We start from the raw sequence: 24,581 nt of genomic DNA on the forward strand, positions 1-24,581 counted from the left end.
CATAAGGAAAAATTTATTAATAATATTAAAATCAATAAATAAAGGTTGAAAATTTTTTTAAGAAAATATGATTGGATTGTTAATAAAAACAGTCGTTATTTTAAAGAGATCATTGTATTTCAAATCATGCCGACATATGTCTTAAATTAGTTTTAAAAAAACAATTGAAATGATAATTGTATTAAATTGTACATTCAATACAGTAATATAAATGAAGAACAAAATTGAATTGCGAATTATTACTGAAAATAAACATCATCTTTAAACATTTTCCCAATTCCTGCATGAAAACTTCTGATGAACTAGAAAAAGCAAGAAACATTATTCACATCAGCGACCACCTATTTATGAGTAATTATTTATTTTAAGGAGAGTCTCGTATTTTGAAATTCGTCTACAGTTGCTTTAAAATAAATAAAATATTGAATTCCAATATTAAGCAATAAATTGCAATATTCAATGCAATGTAATGTAATGTCAATAGTAATGTAAATTAATAGTAATCAGTAATCAAAATAAATTAATAATATGTGAATTTTTACTAAAAGTAGCCACAGTTTTGAAAAATGTTCCATAAACTTATTAAATAATTTCTTAAATACATTAATAAGATACAGACAAATTATCTGCAAAGATAATACCATTGCATAATACATTTGATGCGATGCAATTACACAGTTACATTAGAAAAATAATTCATGAATTTGTATTGAAAATAACTATTATTTTAAAAAGTATGACATATTTTTATTTAAAAAATTTCTGCGCAAGAATAAAAAATAATAATTATGTTGATAGCTTTATTAATGTAATGCAATGGTACAAGTGTGTTATGAAAATAAATTATTGTTTGTTACTGAATATATTTACCTTTTTAAAAAGAATTCCATATTCCTGTAAAATATACCTAAATGTTTCATATTTAGAATTGAACCTTACATTACAAATTACACTATACATTCGATTCAGTAATGAAAATGAGTTATTTTTGCATTTTGCGATGTTAATTGAAACTAAATTATAATTATAATTTGTGAATCGTTATAAAAATTAAAAAGCTTTTTATAATTATTTTGATAAGAAAAATTGAAAACCTTAATTGCTCTAAATAAAATTTTAAAGTGTTATAAAAACAACTTTCATTTTAATGAGAGTTCAAATTTCTTTCAAATACATTAATGCTGAGTACGTGTGTTTTAAAACTTGTATGTTTGCTTGCATTTAAAATGAAATTACAATTGCTTTATATTTCACTTAATTATTACAAATTATAGCATTTGAATCCTTATGATTATTTCTTTTAAAAATAATTAACAAATATTAAATTAATTAAATTTAAATTTTTAAAAAATTAAATAAAGAAAGTATTTTTTAAAATCAGTTTTTTCTTCTTTTAGAAATTTTTATTTTGTTCACAGTTAATTTCCTAAATTTTGATAACTATTTCAATCGCTTTTCAATTGCTCAAATTATCAAATAATAAAGCAAGAAGATAAAAATTACACTAAGTTTCCTTAAATTCTCAGGCATTATTACTCGAAGAAGCTTGGAGCGATTGTTTTCGGAAACTCGCAAACTAATACCGGTAAATGATCTTTTCGGAATTTATGTCGCAATTAGAAAAGAATAACTGTGAACTTTCAACCGCACCTAGAACTTAAGAAAATTAGAACAAATAAATCAAAAAGTTCGAGTTACTCTTGAGAGTCAATGGAGTTCGAGCTGTTTATTGTTCTCAGAGATTTCGAATGAATTCCGCTTTGGCTGATTTTATTGCCCTTTCAACCCTTCTTTTGATCGCCAAGTTTATCTCTGCAACCCTACGTTCCTCTTTCCGCGCTTGCAGTATAAATATACGGCAGTTACAGAACTTGTAGAAATAGTTTTCTTTACTCTTAATTTATTCATTTTCAAGTATCGTTCTCGTCTAAAAAACGGGAAAATGTCAGTTGGTCCTTTGGAAAAAATGCCCCGAGAGGAAACTCTCCGTCTTCGTAAAACTTATGTCGGGTAAATATTTATTTCTTTTATTTATAATTTAATAAAGTTTATTCTATTTTTCTAATTGATATATGTTAATTGCCTTAAGTTTTTAACAAAACTATATGAATTTTGAATGTTCTATTGAATGGATTTTGAATGTTTTATTTTGCATTTGTGTTTATGAAAATGTATTTAGAATTTGTTATTTGAAAGTGTAGAGTTTTGCATGAAATTATATGCATGAGTCTTAAATATAAGTTGTGACATGCATTGTGTGCAGGACTTTTTTGTTTTTTACTAAAAAGTTTTTGAATATTTGAAAGTTAAAATTTTTAATTTCTTACTAGTGCATTAGGTTATTTTATAGAAGCTTAATATGATCTAAATTCGAAATTATCTATTAACTAAAGAAAAATTTGATCAACAAAATTGACAACTGCAGAAACATTTTGTTTCCCTTAACACTGAATTTATAAATATGAATATATTTTTCAAAATAAAAATATCGCTGACTATTTATGAAATAACAAGGCAAGTTTCATAAGTGTACTTAGGATGGAAAAAAATTAATTAAATCATTGTACACATTTCTTTCTGAGTTTCAAAGTTAACATATTATAGTTTCAATTTTCAATGTCTTCATATTTCAATTTTAAGAAGATCTTAGTTAACACGTTTTGTATTATAGTCAATCATATTTTCTCAAACTTTATCAAAACTATGTAAGCAGTTTTTGCATCTGGGCTTCTCAGCTCGATTAATATTTTAAAAACTAAAAAAATATGTGTAAAATAAAATTGAAGTATAGAAATTTTTTCAATTATTTCATATTGTATTAAATTTATTATTAGAATAAATTGTTAAATTCAAGATGCCTAAAATAACGAAAAAAATAACTAGTTTTAAAGCTTAAATTAGAAATTTATACCTGTAGTTATAAATCAGTAAGCTGTGACATGACTTAACATGATTTATCAAAGATAAAAAAATATTTAAAAAAAACTAATTAATAGCTTTGATTGATACATTATAAAATCTTATTTCAAACTATTTAGATTCGAGTTAAAATGTCAACGATGATATAAATACTTAAGGGAAACTGAAATTTTATTGAACTCAATTAGAAATGTTATCAATGAAAGATTATTAATATCTTAACAGGTCAATTTAATTGCTTTTCTTTCAAGGAATAGTTATTTAAATTAAACCAAAATTTAAGTTCATTTTTTAATGATAGTATATTCACATATTTATTTGTATTCAGAGAATTTTTAATTGTTGATGATATTTTATTTTTTAAATTCTATATTAATGGCAATTATATGAATAATGGGCAATAATATAAAATTAAAGTTAGAAATGTTGTATATTTTTTATAGTTTATTAAGATATTGTCAAAAAATTTAGTTGTTAAATGCCGTATAAATAGTTAAAAGATGTAAGTAAAATTTTATATTCATTTGCATACATTTTCTCTAATACTTCTGACGAAATTATCAAAATCCATCAGCTAATTCATATCTATTTTTTTAAGCATTTTTATTAAATTTAATTTATATATTTTGCCAAATTGTTGAAACTAAAAACTGCGTCAAGCATATCATTTTAAATTTTCTGAAGATTAGACATCTTTAAATATGTTTTGGAGAATATTTTTTAATTTTAAACCAATATCTTTGAAATTCAGTAATATTTTTTATTGTTTCCTTTTATCTAAGCGAGCTATAAATATAAAATTGCTTAGTTTTTTAATGCACCAAATAAGATTTCGATTAGAGAACAAATTTTAGAGCTATATGTTATGCAATATACTTAGCTCATACTTCGTTACTTCACTTTTTAACCTTGTCCTTGGAAGTGAGAAAAGAGAAAAATCTCCTTTTTCTCTTTGTTATGTAGTGTTCTAGGAGAAAATTTTTATCATTATTGATGGAGAATACAAAACATTCACCTTTTAATAAGAAAATTGCATTTATTTTTATTCACTTTGGTATAAAACATTGACCTTAATAATAATAAAAAAAAAAGGTTCTATCATTTTTATTTGCTTTGTTGCAAAACATTTACTTTTTAAAGAAATAAAAAGATGCAATTATTTTTTATTTGCGTTAATAAAAAACATTTTTTTAATAAATAACCGCAATCATTTGTTTGATTTGAGGGTGTTATTAATACTAAAAATTAGGAGAGAAGTATTAGCTGTTGCGTTACTTTGAATATTTTATTTAATTCAAAAATTCAATAATTTCTATTAAGATAAATAAAAAAAATTACTTAAAATATCCGCTCATTAAAGGTTACATTATACTTAGATTAAACCTGCTTCACTTCCGCTTTTTAAGTATTGTTTACTTGTTATTGAAGGCAGATTTAATTGACGAAATTAATAGCTAATTACAAAGAATCTTTATTTTTAGAATCTAATTCGTAAATTAATTAATTTATCATTCTTGTTTATTTGCTTAAAAATTTATTTTTGTGCGTAACTTTATTTGACAATATTCTCTTCATCCGTCCTTTGTACAAATTAAATAAAGGAGTTTAACTCTGTGAAGTTTGCTGCAGTTTTATGACACATAAATTATAATTTACTATCTTATTGTTTTTACTTTCTATGCAATTGCGCAGTAAAATTTTTAGAATTTAGTATATTTCATTGAACCATAACAATAAACTTTTTCTGCATTTTTAATGTTTACTATCAAGTCATCAGTAAAATTTTCACAACAAAACTGCATCACAACAAAACCGCTGACACTTCTTTTTAATGTAACTTTTCGATTTTGTCAAAATCAAGGTCACCTTCAAATGAATCGTACCGAATAGCCTTCAATAATTAAAATTCAAACGACGTTTTCAGCTGTCTGGCAGAATTATTACGCGGCATGAATGTTGCGATGACCTTTTCAAAAGCGAAATATTAATTTTAATATTTTAGTATTTTCTCTTACTTAAATTATGAAATCGAACATTCAAATTCAAAAATTTCATTTCTTTTTTTATTACTTTCAGAATATTTGCTATATTAAGAAATTTTTCTTCCTTTGTATGAAATAAATGGCATAATTGCACGAATCAACAATTTATTTCAAAACGTGATCCTCTTTCCTTCGAAAATGGTATATTTATGGAATTTCTCTATTAAAAACGGGCTGTTTTCTCTTGGCTGCTTTCTTTTCCTGCAAAGAATGGCGTCATACAGTAAAGCTACATTTAAATAACTATCTTTATACGATGAAATGATAAGTTAAATAGAAGTTCTAAATAATAATAAGCCGAAAATTGAATGCTTGAAAGAGTTTTGTTTGGTTACATCTGTTTTTACAGTTATTGATGTTCAACTCAATAATTATAATTTTTCATGCCTTATAATTTTGAACCTAATCCAGAGGGCAAGGGAGCTCTTGGATCAAGCATGCTGGCTTTAATAATTAAATCTTTTTTATTCATAATTCGTAGGGGCTTACATAAAGATTTTAAAATATTTGACATTCCAATGTGTCATTTTACTTCATTTCTGAAATGTACATTAAGGGTGGTGATTACGGAATATAAAGAGCCTTTTACGTGTTTCGTATGTTTCATTCTAATCTTTCAGAATTTCAATTTTTTAAGCATGTTAATTTTTTTTAAATTAAAATTAAATATCATCGCAAAAAAATTAAATTAAAAAATTATCGACAAAATCTTGATTTAAGCCACATTAACACCACCCCACGCTTCCGAATTTCGACTTAAAACCTCCTGAAATTAGAAATCGGCTTCTTATACTAACGAGTATTTACAAAAACTATCATAGGGTGACTATATAGTGTCATTTCGTCATTGTTTGTTGTACATTTGTTGATGAAAATTTATTTTTATTTTTTTTATAATTTTAGTCTTACGAACAAACATGTCACAACTTGCTGCATGCTTGTAATCATGTGTGTGCTAGTTATGTTTATTGTCCTAGCTTTTTTAGCCACCGAATGGATGGCTGATCCCTTGTGAAACATTACTAATGCCAAAAAACTTTTTTCAGTCCTTTTTCTAGACTTAAAAGAAGTTGTGAGCTGACCCTGAAGACACCCTCACCTCAATTCTTTCCAGAACAATCGAAGAATCTTCGACACGACCTGAACAGTTTGGAAAAAAAAAAGAATAGCTTTCATCTCCAGAGTTGGAGATGATGGCTATGTTGCATAGCTGTTTTAATGATGCTATGCAGTGAAGACAGATTTACAGACATGAACTTTTGATAGTTATTTACAGCAACACATAGACTTCTTCCTTCCCCTCTTAAATTATTTTCCCATAGACGTCACCCTTCAACTTTAAAAAAAAACTTTGAGGGGGAGGTAATATTTTCTGTTCTATCTTCTTTTATTGTGACTCACCTTAAATTCTTTTTAAAAATGTCTATTAATATTTTTTTCTCTCATAGCTGGCAAAATTGTTTTGAATTTCTGTTTTCTTGAAGCTATTTTTCCTTTCCGAATCTATTTCACTTTTAGCGAAAGCTTCCTTAACCCACTAACGCATTCCATTGAGCAGCGGTTGAGGACCATGTTCATATTTTTATTTGGTATTGCGGTTGAAGTTACTTACATTTCATTGAATATCTAAGTCATAACATAGTTCTTGTATTTTTGTTTCAACTCATCGTGCATTTTGATTAGATTGCCATTTTTTTTTATCGATATGCTGTCTCATTCCTTCGTCGCAAATTTTTTACTGTTTCAAAGATTCTGGTTTGTCATATTTAACTTGTGATTATTAAAATTGTTTGTGATTATTAACATTCATCTTATAACTCATCTAATCTTCTTTCAATCTGTTATTTTTAGAATTTATTACAATTCATACTTCTTAAGTATAGGTATGAATATTCAGTATTTGTTTCCTCTACTGAAGTCTACTTATCTTTTCTTTTTTGGAAAAACTTAACATTTTTTCAATTATGCACGATCTGCGTGGATTTTGAGACCCAACCTTCCTTATAAATATTTAATAACATTTTAGTAGTGTCAATACGAGAAAATCGTTGTTTATATACTGTTATTTGATCTTTTATTTTAAAATATTGCAATGAAGGTGTCAAACTATATTCACTGTATTCATATTCATATAATAATATAAATACAAGGAAATTTCAATCTATAAAATTTATAGTAAATTACATTAAATAATAGAAAAATTTATTCGATTTTTTTTTATAATTAAATGGTTACTCCATGAGTTTAAACAATGGAATTTTTTTTTAAACTGTGCGTTTGACACCTTTTGAAATTTATTGACTAGTATTTTATGCGTAGGTAAGCTGTTAAAATTTCCTAATGTTTTTTTGTATTTTTTTAGGGAGTCTTGCACTCTTTTTTTCGAACAGGATCCTCTAAAAATTGTACGGGGTGAAGGGCAGTACATGTTCGATGAATGCGGCAGACGTTATCTTGATTGTATCAATAATGTTGCTCATGGTAAGATCAGACGCAGCTTTTATTCTTTTTTTACGAGAAATAACTGTTAGTTTTAAAAGAAAATAATTTTTTTATTTTTAAAGCAATTCACTTTTTTAACAAGTACAAGGAATTTTAGTAACAAGGTCTTTTATATTAACATTACTTTTTGAAGAACTATTTTTTTTTATTGAAAATATGACTATTTATTTTTATGAGACTCTCTGCAATTTTTTTTACTAAGAATTGTATTTTAATAGCTTGATTGATTCATTTTCATTTTATCAGAAAATGTTATTTTCCCCCTTTTGAATAATTTTTACTCGTTAAAAATTTTTAATATTAGAATTAATTATTGACAAATAATGGTAATTTTGTATCATAAAATAAAATTTATTGAATTATAAATAAAATTTACATTTAATCTTAACTTTTAGTTGTATTTTTTGATTTTCTAAAAGTCTCAGCGGGCACGAACTTTAGCCCTCACCCATTACTTCAACTTCATATATTCTAACGAAACCCTTCGTTTTTATGTCAAAAAAATATTAATTTTATTTACTTCAATAAAAAAGAAAACACAGTAGAAAATTATTCTTTTTATAAATGTTTTTATTAAATTTAGATACAAAATTTAATATTTAAAATTAAATCGACAAAATTACTTAACTGAAATTTATTCTCAGAATTGAAGTTAAAATCAAACTTTAAGAAGCCCCAAGCTATTTATAAGTATTTAAAAACCAAGTCGCAATGTTTTTCTCTCGTAATTAATTCTACCAACTCTTTCGTCTCTAGCAAAGGGTTGATGACTTTTGCTAAAAATAGAAAGCTTGACCTTAATTCTAAATCCCGTTCGCCAACAACAAAGAAAAACAAGACAATTTAAAAAGTTCTTATAAGTCAATTGTTCAATTGCATTCCTTTAAACTTCATATCTGAAACTGGAACTTTTCTCCTGAATATATCGATTTCGTGAACTGCGGGTGAGAAACGCAGCATTGCGCAATGTGTTCGCGGTCTTGGCTAGATCTCATCCGCATGTGTTAAGTTTGAAACTGAGCCAAATGCAGAGACATTTGGCGAACAGGTAAACAGTCATTTTCATTGAACGGAAAAGCGTGTTGCGTCATCGCCTTGCAAGCTTTGTTGTGTTTACATTTGTGGCCAAATAATAACTTTTCGCAAAGATTTATTTTTGTCACATGATTTTTGTTTCTTTTCTGGGAAATTTCATACAAACTGAAGAAAATTTGTTAAATTACACTGTGAAATCGTAAATAAATAAAATTTAAAAGATGTTGTCAAGAAACTTTAAAACAGGATACACCTTTTTTCCCTGGTGAAATTAAGTTTTTAATTATCTATAACTTCAATTATTAGTGTAGAAAAATTTGCTAGTTTATGTGGTGTTCCAATATTACGTAAGAATCTATGTGGGGAAAAAGTTTGCTATTTTTATATATATAAAAGTTTACTAAAAGTTTTTTATTTTTAATATGATTAATAATTACGTAAAGCACTGGATTTCTTTCAACTATTAAAAAAAAAAGCACTCCGTAAATTGAAAAAATAATTACATTTCATAAATATATTCCAAAAAAAAGAAAATCTTACGGAAACTTAGGAAAGTTTGAGATTCATTATTGCTTTGCATGAAGTGAAAGAGACTTGGGAAGATTCCGCTATCTCTGAATGGCTCCGAGCTCATTATCTAGACGTGCTTCATTATTTTTTTTTATATTTATAATATTGAAAGAAAAAAAAGGAAGCAATTTTAAAGCAAATGATTAGAAAAATGGCACATTAAAATTTTAAACATATTTACTTTTTTGAACAAAGTATGGCTATCAAGACAGTTTTTGCACTGAAAATTATTCCACAATTATATTTTTGAGATAGCAAAGTTTAGTAAATGATGTAACAATCAAACATTTTCTCTTAGTCTTTCTTATCTATAGTTTCATATAAAAAAAAAATGAAGCAAACTTTTCATTAAAACTAGTCTAACAACAGCCTTAAAAATATGAGCGAAATTATTTTATTAAAGGGTTTGCACAAATTTTCTAAATTTTTTTTTGTAGAAATTTCCGTGAGATTAATTAAACTTACATGATCAAAATAAAGCTTTTCCCTACAAGTAATCAAAACTACCTTACAATAAATTAACTATTTCGCATAATTTATACATATTCGTAAAAATTTTTAACCTCCATATTTTATCCAACAAAGAAATAGAAATTTGAAAACTATTCCGATAGGCCACCATTTAAATAATCGTTTTTGTGAAAAATTAAGTTCGTAGACAGTCTTTGGTTACATGGATTAGGCCTTGTTCATGGAATTGTAACATTTGTGCTTATTCCTTTTTCATAAATCTTTGCACAAAAATAGCCCCTTTTTTTGGACTAATTAGTTTTCAATGATTATTGACTGAACATTTGACGTCTAAAAACATCCTTTTTTATTTTTACCGATGGAAAGTCTTCCTCTTATTTAATAATCAAGTTGTGTATTCGGGGAAATTTTTTATAGAAGACATGCCCAGGTGCAAAACGTTTGACCACTTTTAAGCTTTAATTTTTTTTAAGACAATGTGATATTTTAAGATATTTGCATAAGTTTCACCACTTTTAAGCTTCAATTGTTGTTTTTTTTAAAGACAATAATGTAATGCTTTAAGATATTTTTGTATTGTAAATTGTTATTGCAATATAAGTTAGTAAAAATTTATTTTTGTTTTATAATAGTTTTGATTTTTACGTATACATTTCTTTTTTAGTTGGACATAGTAATCCTCGTGTGACAAGGGCTTGTGCAGAGCAGATGAGTCTTCTATGCACCAACAGCCGTTACTTACACGACAACATAGTCATCTATGCTCAAAAACTATTAGCTACATTTCCACCGAAATTGAATGTTTGCTATTTCGTCAATTCTGGGTATTTAGTCTTATTCATACTATTTAAGCTGCTAAATAAACTAAACTACAGAAATAAACTACTAAATACTATTTTCTAAACTCTGTAATTTTTTGAGTTCTACTTCAGATTTTTGGGTTTTTTGTATAGCTGGAAGAATTAAATGAAGCAACTCAGGCTGAGGTTTATTTTCATTGCTATTTATTCAAAACGTTACTATTGTAATTCTGTTTTTACATATCTATGGTCAAAACATGACTTGATACGTATCTCTCATAGATTATGAGCATTTTATGGTAAGAATAATCCCAAAGAACTGAAGTAGCAAGATCTACTTGTCAATATAATAACGCCTATTTAGAACACTCCAAAACACGATGTATTAAAGTCTCCTGAAGTTTTGCAGCTAATGAAGTTTATCAGTTGATTAGTATTTGACATTTCTTTTCTTGAATCCATATGTTGTATAAAGAAAAAATTATCGCATTTAGGCTGAATTAATAGACGACGAAAAGAAGCAACAACGCATACAGCTATTTTATAGCTGTCAGTCAATTAATCAATCTTAATTACAACACGAGATAATTGCGAGACAAATTGACCATTGAAGGAAGTGACGAACGAGACTAAATCAGAGATGAAAAAGAGCAAAGATAAGGTAAAAATTGGCTGTTATAAAGATCTAAAATGAAACAAAAAATTAGAAATATTGGAATAGTCATCAACATTAAAAATGTGGAAAGATTCCGAGAAATCAATGTGTACAAGATGGAATCACAATGAAGGGTGTAAGTTGGAGAAAAGTTGTATTTACAAACAATCAATAAAATCCTGACCAAAAAAAAAAAATTTTTGTAACTATATATTTAATTTCTAAGAAGAAATTTAAAGTTATGTTTAAAGGAAGCTCACATTCGTCGCAGACTTAATAAAAATTCAAACTATTTTTTGTCAAAAATAGGACCACTGGAGAAATTAGTTGATTTGATATGTAGGAAATGATATTCAAATCGCAATTTTTCTGAAACATTTGCAACTTGTTTACTATTTTTCTAGATAGTAGAATAATCAATTATTAAAGTAAGATTTACCGGATTCATTAGGTTATATAATAATTAACACACATTTTTTTAAAAATGTATTCTAATTGTGGGCATATTAACACAACAAAAATATTTTAAAACACTCTGCTCAATTTCTCAATAATTAAGTTTTATTTTTATTTTTGCAGGTCAGAAGCGAATGACTTAGCTTTAAGATTAGCCAGAGCCCATACTGGTCACGAAGACGTCATTGTTTTAGACGGGTGAGTATTATATGACTTGTAAAGGATGAAATGATTCTATTACATAATTCCAATTCTGCCAACAAAAATCGCAGATTCGAGGACTCTTTATCCAAATGCTCAATTTCACTTAAAAAATTGAAAATACAATAATTTTTGTTCATTTTTCATTTATTCTTACAATTTTTATATATTTTTCTCAACTTTTAGAATAAAATAAAATATGAAATGTTTTTTTTTATTTCTATTTTGCAAGTCTATAGTTTAAATTTTAAAATTAAATTTTTTATCTGCGGATTATTTATTTGAATTCTTTATTTTTTTAAACGTTTTATTTATTTAATATTTTGTTCAATGGAGATAAATTTATATTTTTTAATTAAATATTTCATTTTGATACATTGCTTTTGACATTCCTTTTTATTTCTTTTAAGTAGAAACAAAATTAAATGCAAAAAAATAGTTTTTTTTTGAAAAATCACTTTTTAAGCTAATTTTTCGTATTTTTGTTTAGATCAGGGGAATGAATAAAACATGATCTTTGCGCAAATTTTATAACTCTTTGCTGAAAGGTTTTCCCACTAGTAGCATAAAGGACAGTTTAAATATTTGATTTTGTTTAATTCTTATTTAAAATGATTTTTATCACTCTGAGATGTAAACAATGGAAACATTAATGCATTTAGAAAGTGTTTGAGTTGTATAAAAGAAAAAAGAAAATTTAAAAAAAAAAAAAGAACTACTGAGTTCAAAACTTTTTGTAAACTTTAAACCTTTCTGCAGTTATTCGAATTTTGTATGGCTTGTTCACTATGTTTGCCACCAATGGCTATGGTGCCAAACATAGTAAATAGACGAATAGTAAAGTCTTATAAAACCGCCGACAGCTTAGAATGGACTACGACGATTTAGAGCAACACCTAGAAAAGAAAGCCTTACAACTCTCTTCTTTAATAAATAGTTCTGACAACAGCAGATGGTTTCCATATCTAAAACAAGCGTTTGTCAGTTGTGTTATTCGTCAATTATGTTCTTCTTTAGGAGGTGTTGTGTACTATGTATGCTTGAGATTTGTTCTCGAAAACACTATAATTCGACATTTCCGAAAAATGAACAATAATTAGAATGGGCATACAGAAAAAAAAAATCTCAATGTGTCCTGTAATTTCGCCTACAAGTTTTAACTGTACCTACTTTGTAAGCGTTTCAAAATATAGCTTTTTTTTTCACTCATACATCATCTTGTATAAATATGCATGCTGTCAGGATTTTAATGATTTGTAAAAATGCTAATGTTTTAAAATTTTATTTTACATCTGGGAAAGCTTTACCGTAAAGGAAGTTAAAGTTGATAATTGTGGATGTATTTTTATGTTTTGAGGACATTTTGACGGAAGGTTTTAAAAATTTGTGTTTCTTACAGTGCATATCATGGAAATCTATCGACATCTACGGATATGAGTCCGATGAAATTTGAAAAAATTACTGGCGGTAAAAAGGATTATGTGCATGTGGTAAGTTGAAACTTTCGCCTTGATTGATAACCATATTCGTAAGCAATTAATCTCATTTGGTTATCGGAAATACTTGATAGATAAAATTACAAAAATGCTTTATCTTATATTTATTTTTTTTGTTTCTTAGGCTGCTTTACCATGTAGTTATCGTGGAGAATACACATCTGACGAATACGACAGTGACGTCATTGGCGAAAAGTATGCTGAAAATGTGCAAAATGTTATCAACAAAGCACATTCCAAAGGTCGGCAAATTGCAGCATTCTACGCTGAGTCAATGGTCAGTTGTGGGGGTCAAGTTGTACTACCAAAGGGTTATCTTTCAAAAGTATACAAGTGAGTTTCTTCAGTGATGAATATTAGTAATGAAAATATCTAAAATTTCAATAAGTTTAATTTATAATATAGTATAACTCCAATAAGTTGTAATTCATAATAAAATAAATGAATAATATGCAAAGTATTATTAAGAATATTTTCATGAAATTATTTTTTTATAAGCTAGTTTTATTAATTGTAACGAGTTATAAGTTTCCTAACATAAGGAAACAAACTGATAATTTCGTTCTTTTTTTCCGCCTGATTTAGGAAAAAATAAAATATCCATGCCAATATTAATAGTTTCAAGACACATACTAGAAAACTTTTCATAAGTAGTAGTAGAGATGTTATAATAAAAAAAAAAACGTGATGATCAAAGTAATCTAGAAATGATATAAATTTACTAGTTTCTTTTTTTCTCAGTATGTTACTGATTTGAATAAGTTATGTTTATTCAGAGAACGTACGCTTTTGTATCTCACAATCGTAACTTAAACATATTTTGGGTAAAATCCCTAAAATCATGAAGATTGCTTCTTAGTAAAGGCAATTCAACCACGAGGATAAAAGTAGCTTTAAGTGTAATGTTTTTCATTTTAAGTTCCATGCATAAATCTTCATCAAGTCAACGAAATATTGTTCTGCTGGGCTGATTTAGCAGAAAAACAAATCGGCAAATGGCAAATCTTGTCATACTAAGATACAAATTGAAAAGATGCAAACTATTCTAATATGTAAAAAAAAATATTTTCATTTTTTAACTATTTACAAAAGTATTTGTTTTAATGATCCCTCAATTTATTAACATTTTGTCATTAATACATTCAGTCGATGACACTTGTTTTAATTTTTAACTCTTGTTAAATATCCTTGGAACAATATCTAACGACTTTATATAAGATTTATTTCGCTTAAGTTTAAGAAATATATCATAACTTTATGCTACAATTTTTTTTTTTTTTTAATGCAGCTATGTTCGACAAGCTGGTGGTATATGTGTTGCCGATGAAGTTCAAACTGGATTTGGCAGAGTTGGAAAACATATGTGGGCCTTTGAATTACAAGGAGAGGGTAAGCAATTGTAACTTTTTTTAAAAAAATATACATTAAGAGTTAAAACTTAAAGAGAGGTATTCTTTACCTATTCATAGGTATTTTGATAGATTTCTCTAACTTTAACAAATAAAAAATAGGAAGAAACAAGTTTTTTTTATTTGTGTATTATAACTATATTAACTATAATTTATGACGCAGAAATTAGCATAATATTTTCAAATTAAATGCACACAATCTTTTTTAGCTTTTTACGTATAACAATTCAATCTAAACCGATTGCAAGTTTGGCAAGTTAAGTATTTGCATTTATGTATCAAACACAAAAGTTGCTAGCTTTATCTTTTCCAGTCTCATAGCTATGGATGATTTTATTATTTAAAATAAAATATTTTGAAACATGCATAACCTTTTTAAACTTTTATTTTCAGATGTTTGCCCGGATATAGTTACTATTGGCAAACCCATGGGTAACGGGCATCCTGTTTCTGCAGTTATAACTACGAAAGAAATCGCTCGAAGCTTTAAAGATCTCGGAGTATCTTATTTTAACACTGTAAGTTGAAAAAAATATTTGTACTTAACATTCACAGGGGTCTGTCCAGACATTTTGTGAAAGGTCCGTTTTTCGTGAAATTGTGAAAAAATTACTCACATTCTTTCAACCAGGGTCCGCTTTTATGAATTTGTGCAAATAGGGTCCGTTATTGCAAAAAAAAAAAACTTTTTCAAGGAGTTTTTAAATTGTAAAGACATACAAGATTATGCTCAACACTGTAAAATTATAATTAAAAAAATTAAATTTTAAAAAATAAACAACAATTGCTGCTTCTAAATTAGAGATGCAACATACAAATATTTGGTATTTAGCCTATACTGCTGAACGCAGAATATTAATTTCGGACGAATAATGGAAGAATCGTCTGCCGAAGACAAAACTTAATTCGTTTACATCCATCTTTCTTGTTTTCTGCCCTGGAAAGGGTTTATTCGATTAACAAAATAATAATGAAGATAAACAAATTTGTGAAGGGTCCGATTAAAAGAAAAATCATTTTGTGAAGGGTCCGTTTTTAAGTTAAAATATTTTGTAAAGGGTCCGTTTTTATGAAAAGATATTTTGTGAAGGGTCCGTTAACGGACCCAAATTTCTTCTAAACAGACCCCTGATTCATAAATGTTAACTTCAACATGAATATTTTGAATTGTGATGAGTGAGTAATTTATATTGTTTCATATTGAATGTTTCGTAAAATTGCTCATCCATCACAATTGAGTAAATGTGAGAAATTTCTTCATGTATATTGCGCGCAATTTGGTTCTTGCAACTCTAGAAGTGAAGCTATTATGTCGAACCATGTGATTTAAATCAGATTTAATTTGATAACTGTAAGCAGGGTGCGTAGCGTTTTTAAAAAGTGCTAAAAGATGCTTCTTTTTGTTTTTTAAAACCCTATAGAGGTGCTTTTTTCATTGGGTATTTTTAAAAAGTGCTTAATTTTCCCTTTTTCAAAATGAGATTTTTCCTTTACTATGTTGATTTTCGCTTCGAATTACGCAAAAGGTCACAGTTCACATTATTCTATTTAACGTTTTTATGATTAATTCAACCCAAATCTATTTTGGCGTATAGTCAGTCAGTGGCGTATGAAAACGCCATTCGTATTACATGATTCCAAATGTCATGATTTTTGACAATTGTCAAAAACAATGCCAAAAGGTTTGTTTTTTTTGACATGACGGTTAAAAGAAGATAAAACCGTTGATTGTCAAAAACTTTCCTCCCCTGCCTAATTATATTTTTTTTAAGTGCTTAAAAATATTTTTTGAATGCTTAAAAAGTGCTTATTTTTTTTAATAATTTGGTTAATGGTTACGCACCCTGTATAAGGGACGTCACGCATCGATGACATTACTTGCAGGGATACAATTCTGTGAAATCATAACTGTCAAGAATCAGTAAATAGTTATTAAACAATCTACGTTTATGCAACTCTAGTTGCACGAAACTCTGTATTCTAATAATATGAAATTGTAAAACAATAGAACAAATTAATGACTTGAATAAATAAATACCATAATGAACTAATGACATAAATTTATAAAATGCAATAAACTTTTTATATGACTGAACACGAACTAACACGAAATGGTTAAGGTTTTTTCATAATGTTTAACAGTTTATAAGGTGACTATGAGTCATATCATTGGCAAACAAATTTCTATAAACCATTAACAGAATTTTGAAATTTTAGAAACTATATTAGTTAAAGCTTATATAAATCAAAAAACTCACTATTTTGCCAATTTTTTTTCTGTACGTATCATAACAGTTTTAAAAGTTTTTCTCTCTTTCACAGTATGGTGGAAACCCGGTGTCCATGGCAATAGCTAACTCAGTTTTGGATATAATCGAGGATGAAGATTTGCTTTCAAAAGCTGAAAAAACTGGAAATAAACTTTTAGATGACCTTCACGAACTTAAGAAACGGCATTCAATTATTGGCGATATTAGGTAAATAAAATTTCGCTAATTTTTTTTTAAATATAAAAGGAAATTTGAATGTTTTTTTGTGTGTTTTTATCTAATAACGGATTAATTTTTTTTCAATTTATTTTTTAGGGGAGCTGGTTTGTTTGTTGGAATAGATTTAGTAAAAGACCGCATTACGAAAGCTCCAGCAACAGAAGAAGCAGCTTATACAATTGCAAGGTACAGTAATTTCTAAAAGCAATTTTCTAAATTAAATGCCTCTGTTCTTCCTCCTCAACGTAACTTAGTATTAATCACGCCTACTTGAGAAAAATCGTTCTTTGAACTGATGAACCTTCATTTCTCCTGCATGTAATAAAATCTGCCTTTTTTTTTTCTGTTTTCAGCAAAATTTCACAGCTTTTATTCATTCTGCCGGCGCAATTAAATTCAGCTATTTTATTTATTTAAATGCGAAACAAAAGAATTAAAATAAAAGTTGAATTTACTGTTTTTTTTTATTGGCGGCTTTATCCCCTGCACCAACGAAATCGATAAATCCTAAATGTACCTATTTTATTTTATATCTGGCGTTAAACAGTCGACCCAATTTAGAGTGTAATTTTGAACTCAACCCTTTAGACAATTGAACTTTTTAATTACGCGTAAGGACAAACTAACCTTCGTGGAGGACTTTTTGATGCAACTAACGAAAATCTCCAACGGTTAGCCTGATGATAAAAGGATTCTAACCCTCTATCACGGAGTATGTTTTACCTAAACACTGTAACCGGGATCAGGATTCCTATCGAAAAGCCATCGATAGAAATCGAACAGGACCTCATTAGGCGGCGAGTGCTCTATCCCCTAAGCCACCACTGTTCAAATGCACATATTTTATAAACGTCGTTAGACAGCCGATTCTATTTCGAGTTTACGACTATCAATGTTCAACTCTGTAGTTTTGTAATTTTGAACACAATCTGAAAGACAAGGGGAACACCTGGATTAAATATTAGGAAACAATTGCTTTTGTAGAGGACTTTTTTGATAATCGCGTTACATGGAGAGGTAAACCACCCTCGATTCATCTGCCAGCAAGGGGACTCTAACCCATGATCTGTCTATCATTGAGTATGTTTTATGTCGGCACTGTGGTCTGTGTGGAATTCGTATCGTTCCTCCAAAGCCGGGATTCGATCCAGGGCTTACCTCATAGTGAGGCAAAATGTGCAAATATGAATATCTAATCACATTATCGTTATTGAATACCACTCGCTAAGATTTAAAGCATTACTAATTTTCAGTTTAAAATATGTATCAAGGTGCGAATGTCCTTCTCCTCCAGTTAAATAGTTTTATTTATTTATTTTTTTGTCCAAGTTTTTTTTTTCTTCTTTCTAATAGCTCATTCTAAGCGGGAAAGATGAAACAAGAAAACAAATTTGTGCATTTCTTTTATTCAGGGATGTGATTCTTCCGCGGATTTCCGCTTTTTTTTTTCAGATCTTTCCATTTTTTCCGCTAATTTTCGCTGAAATTTTTTTTTGCACAAGTTAAAATATTTTATGAGGAATTAAATTTTCCGCGAAGTGAAAGTATTGAAGTCCTCATTCCTCCCTCAAGCATTGATTTTCGTATTTACCTGATTTAAAAGTTGAACGTTTGCGATTCTTAATCAGGCGANACAAGTTAAAATATTTTATGAGGAATTAAATTTTCCGCGAAGTGAAAGTATTGAAGTCCTCATTCCTCCCTCAAGCATTGATTTTCGTATTTACCTGATTTAAAAGTTGAACGTTGCGATTCTTAATCAGGCGATTCAAATGTCGTATATTGCGATTCTTATTTACGAGATTTAAAAATCCAATATCGCGATTTGTAACTACGCACTCTTAAAACCCTATGTAGCGATTCGTATTCACGCGAGCTAAAAATACAATGTCGTGATTCGTTTTTGCGGTTGTAATATCAAACATCGATTTTCCTATTTATACGTGCTTTAAAAATTAGACAGTGGGATTCGTATTCGCGCTATTTAAAAATTATGCATCGTGATTCGTTTTTACGTAATCTAAAAATTACGCATCATGATTTGTATTTTCGCATTTTTTAAATTCGATATAGAGTTTCATATTCACGTGATTTAAAAGCCTCATTTCGGGATTCATATTCTCTTAATTTAAAATCATGCATGTGATTCATATTCTTTTAATTTAAAATCATGCATGTGATTCATATTTATATATTCATGCAATTTTAAAATTAATCATCGGGATTTATAATCACATGGTTTACAAGTTTTCTTCATTTTTTATCACTCTGCAAAAATGCCAATGTAAGTAAAGGATGAAATATAGAAACTACAGCTAGTTTTATGCATTTTTAAAAATTTATTCATAATTTTCATTTTAGTTTTTAGTAACCATTGCTTTGTTCTCCATATTGAGTTCTTAATTCAAATTTTAAATATTTCAACTTCTAGAATGAAACAGGAGCGAATACTTCTCAGCGCTGAAGGCAAATATAGTAATGTCCTGAAATTCAAACCACCTATGGTTTTTAACGAAGAAAATGTCAAGACGTTAGTAGATAAATTGGATGAAGTTCTTACTGAAGTCGAAGAAAAAACTGATAGTTACGAGTCAACATCTGAACCTTCATCTGACACTTCATCTAGCTCGGATGACGACATGGCTTCTGCGTCTTCTAGCTGAGCCATCTGAATTCTGATCATGAATCTGTATATAGTTTTCAATCCAGAACTGTTAAAACAATTTATTTCTATTAACACTTTGAATAAGTAAATTTTTTTTTAAATTGTTAAAAATAAGTTGAATACTATTATTTTTAAAGATAAATGTTAAAAGTTTTTTTTTCAATTGAGGCTTCCTTTTAAAACGATAATGGGAAAAATTTATATTTTCAATATTAGTTTGAAGTTTCTTAGAGGGAAACTTATATTTTTATAATCATTATTTTTCAAGCAGCTATCTTCAAACTTTTTTCTTTAAATATTTTAAATTTATACCGGGTGCTACGTATTCACCGCAATTAATGTACATTTTTAGAGTTCTTGTTATCTAGACAAAAAGAGTACACACATTAGTGGTCAGAAGTTGATAATAAAAAGAGAAAATAACTTAATAGAAGTTTAAAAAGTCGACTCTGAGAATGGGCAGTACTAAAAACACAAAAACCTGTTTGCTTGCTTAGGAAATCGAAAATAATTAAAATGTGATTATTATAGGAACCTCGAAGTTCCATCAGGCAAAGAAATTGGTTTTGATGTTTGTCCTCGCACATTTTACGCTTAAATAATATTTTTAAGACCCCTAATGTTTATATTTTTAATTTCATTTTTGAAACAAGCTTAAAGTGATATCTTTAAACACCCTGTAAGAAACTAATCATGATAGCATAACATTATATGCTGCTAGATTTTCAACTTTGCTAACACTCGAATAACATGTAGTTCAAATATATTTCTAATGATGTTATGACGCATTTTGTTTTAATAAGAGCTTAATAGTGATATCTTTCTTAAAAATAAGTTAGAATGCTGAGCATATCGAATATGATTTTTATTAAGGATTACATATATTAAATGTTATTTAGCTGTTAGCGCACAAAGAAAATCTAATTTTCTCTTTTGAAAATTCAAATATGCTTATTAAGACACAATTTGAGAAATTATTCATATTGTATTCTTTTAAAAATAGCCCTTATGATGTAGTATTTATTTAGTTACATAGATTAAGGAGGAAATCAATATTTTTCTATAAATATCTTTATTAGTAAGAATGAGCAACGAATTAGTTAATCCTCGCCAATATCACACATAACTTTTATGTGATGCAATATTAATTTCAATATAACAACAACGAATATTTGAAATAATACGTTATTCATCATGTAAATATTCATATCAATTCATTGTAGTTATGTAACATGAAGATGAACAAATATGTATGTTTTGTACAGTTTTCATTTTGTTAAATAAATATTTTTGTCTTTATGTTTCAATTGATTCTTGTGAGCAACTCTAAACTTTTTCTCTGCATTTTTAATTAATGCATAAATTTTTATAACATCAAATACTTATATAGTGGATTCTCTCTTGATACATTCTTCGTTCAAAAAGCATACTTGATTCGATTCAAAAGCATACTTGACTATAGATGGTGTATTCTACACTAGGGAGCGCTGCAGGTTCTTTACCTCCTGTATTTTCAGGATACTGTATCTGGTGTATTTCGAGGTCATTTGGCTAAATGTGTTCACTATGGTAACAATGAATACTGAAAATCTAGAAAAAATAGACCAGATAGTTCAAGTTACATAGAAATAAACATAAATGGTGAAAAGATGGTAAACATGCGGTTAAAGAAGTAAGAAAATTAATATTAGAATTAAAATCTTAATAAAACATTTAAATTACCTTGTCAACAGCATACTTAATTCGAAATTTAAATGTAAAATATAGAAAATAGACTTTGTCTCGCTACTCTAAATATATTGTAACACAAACGTCTATGCGGCGCATTGCTTAGAATAGATAGTATTTAGTAGAAAACACGCAAGTTCCAGTATATATATATATACTGGAACTTGCAATTCAAATATGCTTATTAAGACACAATTTGAGAAATTATTCATATTATAGTAAATGTATATATTAACTCGTTGAATGCCATGGGGGTCACCGGTGACCGGCGAAGCCAAGATTATTCAAAACACATAATTCGAGTAAATTTTCAATTTCTTTTTATATTATCGTTACTAAAATGGTTTGAAGAAATTAATGCAGTATAGAACACAGAAAAATAGTTTTATTCATATACTAACTACAGAGATGCCACCTTGCTCCGGACAGCGAATAAATATTTTCAAATGGTAGTTTATTAATTGTGATTCTTGGTTTAATAAATTCAATTTAGTTGATTTTTATCCACCACTATTTCTAAACAAGTAGTCATCATCAGCATTGGCACGACAGCCCTTTGTGAGCCTGGGCCTTCCTCAGAAGCTTTTCCCATTCTGTCCTTCTCCCAGCAATTGTTTTCCAGTTCTTTACTTTTAGGATGGCAAAATCCTCATCTACACAGTCCTTCCATCTCTTTTTGGGCCTTCCTCTTGGCCTTTTATTGGAGGGGGTTGCATTAGAGACTCTCAATGCTGTTCGTTCTGGGCTCATTCTCACTACATGCCCGGCCCATCTCATTCTNATTAATTATTTTTTATTATTATCGTTACTAAAATGGTTTGAAGAAATTAATGCAGTATAGAACACAGAAAAATAGTTTTATTCATACACTAACTACAGAGATGCCACCTTGCTCCGGACAGCGAATAAATATTTTCAAGTGGTAGTTTATTAATTGTGATTCTCGGTTTAATAAATTCAATTTAGTTGATTTTTATCCACCACTATTTCTAAACAATTAGTAGTCTTGTATAATTCACCACTTTTTCAGATATGTCATGCAAAACCTTTTAAAAACTAGCAAAATCTGTCTAATATTTGCAAATTTAGTTTGTAGTTATTTACCGTTTGACCAGACGGGCAAGACATGTAAAATTAGCGTGGCATTCAACGTGTTGAAGTAACATTAAAATGGGCATTTGTGCATTATTTACAGGATTTTGAATACCGGAATTCTTTTAAAAATGGTCTCTTATTGAAATATGCGAGTCATATTCTCCGAAAATGCTCATATGTGTCTAACAATAATTTTAAAATATTTTTTTAGAATAATTTTAATTATTACGGAACAAGCAACTTCAAGTGTATATATCGAAGTAACATTACAATGGACACTTAGTGAAATTTTTAAAGTTTTTGAACTGGAATTTTTAAAAAATAGTTTCATATTAAAAAAAAGAGCGTTATATTCTTCTAAAATACCCATATATGTCTAAAAATAAGATTATTTTAAAAATTGCTTTATTTTGTCCGAAACAAGCAATTTATATGATATTTAAGAAAATGTTACGGAAATGGACAATTTCTGAAAATTTAAATTTTTTTGTATAGCGGGATTCTTTTAAAACTGGTTTTATACTAAAATATATGCTTCATATTCTGTATAAATTTCCATATATGTTTAAAAATACTTAAGGAATATTGTTGAAATAGTTTTATTTAGTTCGTAGTACGCAATTCTGTGTATGTATCGAAGAAACATTACAATGGACATGAATTTTTTAAATATTTTGGAATGTCAGGATATTTTAAAAACTGGTTTCATATTATGTATGTGTTTCCTTATCTCCGAAAATATCTATATATTCCTAAAAATCGTTAAATGACATTTATTTAGTCCGAAACCCGCAATTTCAAGGGTAAGTATCAAAGTAACACTGAAATGGACAATTTGTTAGTTTTTCTAATTTTTTTGAATAGCGGAATTTTGTAAAAATGGTTTCATATTCTCTGAAAATACCGATATATGTTTAAAAAAACTTGAAAAACATTATTAAAATAATTTTATTTAGTGCGAAAGACGCAATGCCAAATGCATATATCAAAGCAACATAATGGATAGTTTGCTAAATTTTTTAATTTATTTCTTTTAAAACTAATTTCATATTCAGGGATATTTTTCGAAAATACCCATGTGTGCCTAGAAATACTTTAAGAATATTTTTTTAAAAAGCTCCATTTAGTATGAAACACATAATTTTCAGCCTATATATCGAAGTAACATTACAATGGATAATTTCAGAATTTTTAAAATATTTTTGACTCGAAGGATTTTTTTAAAACCAGTTTCATATTAAAATATATGCGTCAGATTCTCTAAAAATACTCATATATGTTAAAAATCTTTACAGAATATATTTAAAATAGTTTTATTTAGTCCGAAACACGCTATTTCGAGTAGTGTATATAATATCAAATTAACGCTGAAATGAATAATTTGTTAATTTTTTAAATCTCGAGTTTCATTATAAACTGATTTTTAAAATACGTGCGTCATTTTCTCCGAAAATGTCTAAAAACACTTGGAAAAATATTTTTAAAATTGTTTTATTTAAAACTAAAGACGCAATTTCAAGGGCATATATCAAAACAACAATAAAATGGACAGTTTATGAATTTTTTAGATTTTTTTTTAATGCGATATTCTTATAAAACAAGTTTCATATTAAAATATGTGCGTCATATTCTCTGAAAATACCGATGTATGTCTAAAAATACTTAAGGAATATTGTTAATTTTCTTTTCCTGAACTTTATTCGTTTCGTTTCGCACTGAACTTTATTCGTTTCGCCTTAGACGATGCCAGACTTGCTACTCATTTCGCGTTACCCAGTGGGCACCTGTGAACCAAAGTCACGGAGGCGAGTAATATTGTTAAAATAGTTTTATTTAGTCCGGAACACGCAATTATTAGTGTATATATCGAAGTAACATTTTAATGGACGTGGATTCTTTAAAAATTTTTGAATGTCAGGAGTTTTTAAAAACTGGTTTTATCATACTCGCAATTCAAAAAAATTAGCAAATTGTCCATTTCAGGGGTATTTTGATGTATACCCGACTGGAAGTAACGTGTTTCGGACAAACTAAAATGATTTTAAATA

The 24,581-nt window shown here is 27.8% G+C and overlaps 1 protein-coding gene across 3 annotated transcripts; it reads left to right on the forward strand.

The window, feature by feature from the left end:
* The first annotated feature begins 1,701 nt into the window (after positions 1–1,701).
* On the forward strand, positions 1,702–21,009 carry LOC107456533 (ethanolamine-phosphate phospho-lyase). Of its 3 annotated transcripts, XM_016074415.3 has the most exons (12): positions 1,807–2,010; positions 6,008–6,323; positions 7,324–7,442; positions 10,204–10,363; positions 11,574–11,648; positions 13,051–13,141; positions 13,272–13,480; positions 14,436–14,536; positions 14,950–15,074; positions 16,879–17,033; positions 17,142–17,231; positions 19,477–21,009. In XM_016074415.3, the coding sequence occupies exons 3-12, from the start codon at positions 7,388–7,390 to the stop codon at positions 19,706–19,708; spliced, it is 1,293 nt and encodes a 430-aa protein (XP_015929901.1). In that variant the 5' UTR covers positions 1,807–2,010; positions 6,008–6,323; positions 7,324–7,387; the 3' UTR covers positions 19,709–21,009. The 3 variants fall into 3 exon arrangements, with proteins under 3 accessions (XP_015929900.1, XP_015929901.1, XP_042895194.1); XM_016074414.3 differs by lacking the exon at positions 6,008–6,323 and having other exon boundaries at positions 1,702–2,010; XM_043039260.2 differs by lacking the exon at positions 1,807–2,010 and having other exon boundaries at positions 4,599–6,323.
* The last annotated feature ends 3,572 nt before the right edge of the window (positions 21,010–24,581 follow it).

The sequence above is a fragment of the Parasteatoda tepidariorum genome, chromosome 4 (assembly GCF_043381705.1).
Source record: "Parasteatoda tepidariorum isolate YZ-2023 chromosome 4, CAS_Ptep_4.0, whole genome shotgun sequence".
Classification (NCBI taxonomy): Eukaryota; Metazoa; Arthropoda; class Arachnida; order Araneae; family Theridiidae; genus Parasteatoda; species Parasteatoda tepidariorum.

Bases quoted from the DNA above. Each gene is read 5' to 3' on its own strand.
- LOC107456533 (XM_016074414.3), top strand. From the start codon at position 1,943: ATGTCAGTTGGTCCTTTGGAAAAAATGCCCCGAGAGGAAACTCTCCGT. The intron at 10,364-11,573 runs GTATTTAGTCTT...TTATTTTTGCAG, and splicing joins TGCTATTTCGTCAATTCTGG to GTCAGAAGCGAATGACTTAG. The intron at 15,075-16,878 runs GTAAGTTGAAAA...TCTCTTTCACAG, and splicing joins GAGTATCTTATTTTAACACT to TATGGTGGAAACCCGGTGTC.